This window comes from Myotis davidii, unplaced genomic scaffold, assembly GCF_000327345.1.
Source record: "Myotis davidii unplaced genomic scaffold, ASM32734v1 scaffold1497, whole genome shotgun sequence".
NCBI lineage: Eukaryota > Metazoa > Chordata > Mammalia > Chiroptera > Vespertilionidae > Myotis > Myotis davidii.
The window spans coordinates 1,075,686-1,080,922 of record NW_006290147.1 but is presented as its reverse complement, the minus strand read 5'-3'; the positions used below and the strand labels follow the sequence as shown (position 1 = coordinate 1,080,922).

At 49.5% G+C, this 5,237-nt stretch overlaps 1 protein-coding gene across 1 annotated transcript in view; it reads left to right on the top strand.

Moving 5' to 3' along the window:
• Positions 1-5,010: 5,010 nt before the first annotated feature.
• LOC102763687 (patr class I histocompatibility antigen, A-126 alpha chain) overlaps positions 5,011-5,237 on the top strand; it is a 43,242-nt gene continuing 43,015 nt past the window's right edge. Inside the window, exon 1 of the mRNA XM_006763198.2 lies at positions 5,011-5,148. Coding sequence (XP_006763261.1) covers positions 5,043-5,148 — 106 coding nt within the window. The 5' untranslated portion in view covers positions 5,011-5,042. The remainder of the gene's footprint in view (positions 5,149-5,237) is intronic.

Sequence of the window (5,237 nt, the reverse complement as noted above, 5' to 3'; positions counted from 1 at the left end):
TGTCAGTGGATGGTCTCTTCTTCAGTCATAATTCTCATTTCCTCATTTCTTTCTTCAAAAATGTGAGACATGTGTGTTCTAGAAACACTGACTTCAATACCTGAAGCCTCTGTAGACCTGACTCCTCAGCAGGTTGTCTCAGCTAACGCTTACTGGTTGGGCCGGGTTTCCTTTTTATTTTTAAAAAATAATTATTTGGATTTTGATGTCAGAGTTCTTGGAACGTCGTTTGTAGGAATGCTCTGATAGCTGGTGGTGGTGGTTTCTCTAGAAAGGATTTGTGTTTGCCTTGGCGGGTACATGGGGGGTGGGCTATTACCAGCCTGATGTAACCTCACATTCTTGGTTTGGGATTTTGGGGGGCCATGCAGATACGGTGGGTTTGATCTCCTAACTGGCATGGGAACTGGCTTCTGTTACACATTCGGAATAGAAATGTTTGTTGTTCCTCATTTTATTAAGAGGAAAGGGAGAGACCAGCAAGGTTCCCTACTTTTAATCTTTGTGGCATTCCTTCGGGATTCTGGCTAAATGGGGGCACCCACATATTCACCTTGCAGAGTCCCTGGCTGCTTTTGCCCCCTGTCTTCCATGTAGCCCTGCATCCAAGTATATTATTAAAATCAAACTTCTAGGTCCCAGCGGATGTCTTTGGAGCAGCCTGTGGTTTCGGTGCACAGTTTCCTCTGCATTTTGCACTCTGTATGTTTGCATGCATGGATTTTCCTTTTCCCTTCTCAGTTGTTGTTGTTTTAATCCTCACCCGAGGATACGCTTCTACTGGTTTTAGAGACAGAGGGAGGGAGAGAGAGAAACATCGATGTGAGAGCCAGTATGGGGACAGAACCTGCAACCCAGGAATGTGCCCTGACCCGGAATCAAACCTGCAACAACCCTTTGGTGCACAGAACAACACTCTAACGAACTGAGCCACCTGGCCAGGCATTCCCTTATCAATTTTCACTCTTCGTTTTGAAAAATCTTGTAATAATTTTTAATCTAGCATTCATAGTTAGGTTAAGCATAGATTTTTAGACTTGTTTTCTGTCATATGCCCAGAAACGTTCAGATCTGAAAAAATAAATCTGATAGTAGTTTTTGTTTTTAAACTTTGAGCTAGGTACTGTCTAAATACGAAATGAATTGTTTTATTTAATCCTCAAAACAATCATATCAGGAAGGAATGATCAATCTCACACTTTATAGAGGGACAGTGAGGCTCTGAGAGAATAAATAAGCTGCCCAGAATGGCATGGTTATTAATTGATGAAGCCACAGTGAACACAAGTGTCTTAAAGCATTGGAGACTCTTGTAAATGGTAGCAGATCTCTGCACCCTTAAGCACTTAATCAAGTAGTTTGTTTTTCTTAACCAAAGTCAAACCTAAAGTGGCAAGTCCCCATCACAGTTCAAATAGGAAAACGGCCATTACAGTCTTACAGGGATGTGGGCGGCACTATTGACCTCAGAGCTCACAGAATGGGAGGGGAGTTGGGGGTGAGAAAGGTCTGGATGTAGAGCCTGAGGACCAGAGACACAGTCACCCACGGGCGCCAGCACCAGCTGGGCCCACGCCTGGGAGAGCGTGTGAGAAGCTGCTTGTGTTGGCTGCTGAGATGCGACTGTGGGAACTGTCACCACCAGAGGCCCCCAGTCCTGTGGGCTTCAGCCAAGGGCCGGCTGCTGTGGGCAGGTCAGACCGGCAGCTGGGAAGACGGGCTAGACCAGGAGCAGAGGACAGTGGGATGAGCTGCCTCTTGTCTGCGGGTCACAGTGTCCGAGCACCACAGCCCCCAAGAGCAAAGGCCTCCTGCCCACCTGACTTCATAGTCGTCATGTTCAAGCTTTTCTCTACTTTTTACCCCGATATGTGCGTCTCCGAGCAATACGGATTATCTTGAGTTTTACGTAAATTCTTAATATCTCATATAAATAAAAGCATGCTACATACACACTTTTGAGGCTGTATTTTAGTTCATCACAGGACAGCCTCACAGATGAGAGCTGACCCTTATGTAATGCTGATCCTCAGAAGACTCCACACAGTACAAGTTCACTCTACAGGAAATTGAAAGCTGGCAAAACTAAAAAACATTCACTTGGGAGATATACATATACACTTATTATAAAATCTTTGGAAAGTCTCTATGGTATAAAAAACACAAGACTCAGAATAGAGATTAGGGGGACAGGACTGTGAGTGTCACTGCCAACAGGAGTCCCGCAGTGAGGTGGCTGAAGGACACTGTATTCACTGCAGACAGCTGGATGGTAACACAGCTCGTCAGCGAGACCCTCACGGCTGTGGGACAGCTGGGTGTGATACCGCAGGGCTGTACCCTCTCTGCCCGCAGCGTCTCACCCAATTGCTGTCAGGACGCCAAGGTGGTGTGGAGACCGAGCGTAAGATCCCCATTTTTCTGACTGAACATCGGTTTCCTGACACACAGGTTTTTGAAGATGCTGAGTACAAAAACTGACATTTTAGCCAATATTTTTGACATTCTTAATGAACTAAATTTGAAAGTTCTGAGAAAAATCAAAGAATTATTTCAAAGGCATTATTGTTATGGAGCCCAGCCTTTAAACTGTTTGATCTAGCTACCATGTGTTCTCAATGTTGTTGCCACTTACTGTAGGGAACACTATTACTAAAGGCAACTCTAAGAAAAACGTACAAATATTGTTGTATCTCCTTGCTCTGTCTCAAACTTTGAATCATTACTTTCCAAAACTGAAATTTAGAGCATTGAATAAATAATCAGATAAAGGAAACATTAAATAACAGAATCCTGAGACAACATGTAGTGTGAACATTGGTTTTCAGAAGTGTGTGAATTCTGTGACACACACCCTTCCAGAGGTGGAGCAATTCCCTCCTCTTGAGAGCGGGGGCTGGACTTGCTCACTCACTTCTAACTGAGCAGTAAGGCTGATGTAATGTGTGTGACTCTCACCTCACTCACCTTCCACGCTGGTTGCTCTCTCTCATCACTTGCTCTGGGACAAGAAACTCTAGTCGTTCACTGCGTTATGGCCGAGTCCCCATGGCTAGGAACTGAGGGCTCCTGGGACCATCCAGGAAGGGAATCAGGCCTCTGCCAACAGCCCTAGGAGTGAGCCATGTGTTTTGACTATGGTGGTGGTAGTGGTGGTGATGGTGATGGTGTGATGGTAAGAGTAATTGTAGTTGGTACTAAGTAAAGAAGCAAAAAGGTTAGAGACAATTTGTTCCCTCAATACCAACAAAAGGAAGTTTTTGGGGAAACATGTAATACTAAGGGCCCAGTGCACGAATTCATGCACCTTGAAAAAAACTGTGGACCACAAGGCTTTGGTAGGCACAGGGGCGGGTCTCGGCCCATCCTCCACTGCCCCGATAGCCCCTCAGGAGCAGGGGGAGGTGTAGAAGCCTTCAGGGCTGATCAGGGCTGGCACTGGCAGTGGGTTTGATAGGCAGCTGCCAGCCCTGATCTCCCTTCAGGAGCAGGGGGAGGAGGAGAAGTGCTGAGGGGCGATTGAGGTCAGTGACCACCACTCGCACCCGCTGATGGCACTGAGCGATTGGGCTAGCGCCAGACACTGGTAGTGTTTGCGAGTGGTAGCTCTGTTGCCAACAGCAGATGCAAGTGCCTGGCAGGACCTCCGTGTGCAGGAGCAAAGAATTTTCAGTAACCACCAGAGTGTCGCCTTGATAATGGCGACCAGCGCCTTGCCTTGATCTGGTGTCCCCACTCACCTGCTGGACCATCACACCGCGGCCCACCCCCCAGCATGTTCCACGCACACCCCCTGGTGGTCAGCGCATGTCATCATGACCAGTTATTCGGTTGTTCGATTGTTCTGGTTATTCCGCCTTTCTGTCTATTTACATATTAGCCTCTTATTATATAGGATGATTAAAACTTTAAGAATAGCACTACAAACTAGCAACTTATAATTCAGAGTACAGGATCTTGAGCCAGACTATCTACATTTGAAAGCCATTCCAACATCTATTTATTAGCAGTGTGACCTTAAGCACATTACCCAATCTCTCTGTGCCTCGGTTTCCTTGTCTGCAAAATGAGAATAATAGTAATAAAACCCATGTTTGTGAAGGAAAAAAAAAATGTGTCCCGATGAAATGTGCTCACCGCTTCCATGTGAGTCATTCATAAGGATGGGCAGGGCAGGAGCGCTGGGAAGGGCACTGTGACCCACTGAGCACCTGCGACCGTGAGGATGCACAGCCTCCTGCTGAGGTGTGGGGGGCGCACAGGGGCAAGCTCAGGGCCGGGAATGCAGGCCCGTTCACAGTGTAACAGCCCCAGCCACACACCCTGTGTGGGAAGGAGAGTTGAGGAGCTTTGTAGCTCTGGCTGCAGGGCTGTTTAGACACTTGGCATATGAAGCCTCTGAAATCACTCATTTTACAGATTAGCTTCCTGATGTCCAGGCTTCCCAAGACTGTGGGCCCCCCTGCCCTTCACTGGTCTTTTCAGGCCCAAACCCTCCAGGATTACAGAGGAGACCCTGTCCTCTGGCTCCTCTCACAGGGAGCTCGCTCTCTGGCATCAAGGTCCCAGGGTGAGTTTTCCTCTAGAAGAGTCCAGGGCAGAGGTGAGGGTGGGAGGCAGAGAGCATTCCAGGGAGAGGGCTTCCAGGAGGAGAAGGGGAGGAAAGGGCTGGTCCCAGCCTGGGGAGTCTCCCTGGTTCTCACACAGCCCCTGGGCAGGACTGAGGGAGACGGTGTGACAGAGCTCTCCATGCAGGGGGAGGGGTCAGGGCAAGGTCCCAGGTCCCAGGCCTGGTCTCAGGGTCCCAGTCTGAGGGTGGAGACTGAAGCGGGAAACTCAGTGTTGGGGAGGATCCACCTCCCTGAAGTTTCACTTCATCTCACAACCAGAGTAACGCCCCCTCCGCCCTAGATTCTCATGACTTGACCCCAGTTCTCACTCCCATTGGGTGTCAGGTGCTGGAGAAGCCAATCAGCGTCACCTCCCTCCCTGTTAGAAGTCTCTGCGGACTCACGAGGACTCAGACTCCCCAGACCAGGAGGATGCCGCTCACGGGGCCCCCAACCCTCCTCCTGCTGCTCTGGGGGGCCCTGGCCCTGACCCAGACCTGGGCGGGTGAGTGCGGGGTCGGGAGGGAATGGCCTCTGGGGAGGAGTGAGGGCACCCGGCGGGGGCGCAGGACCCCGGGAAAGGGCGCCTCCACCACGCCCCCCCCACACCCCGGACCCCACCCCGTC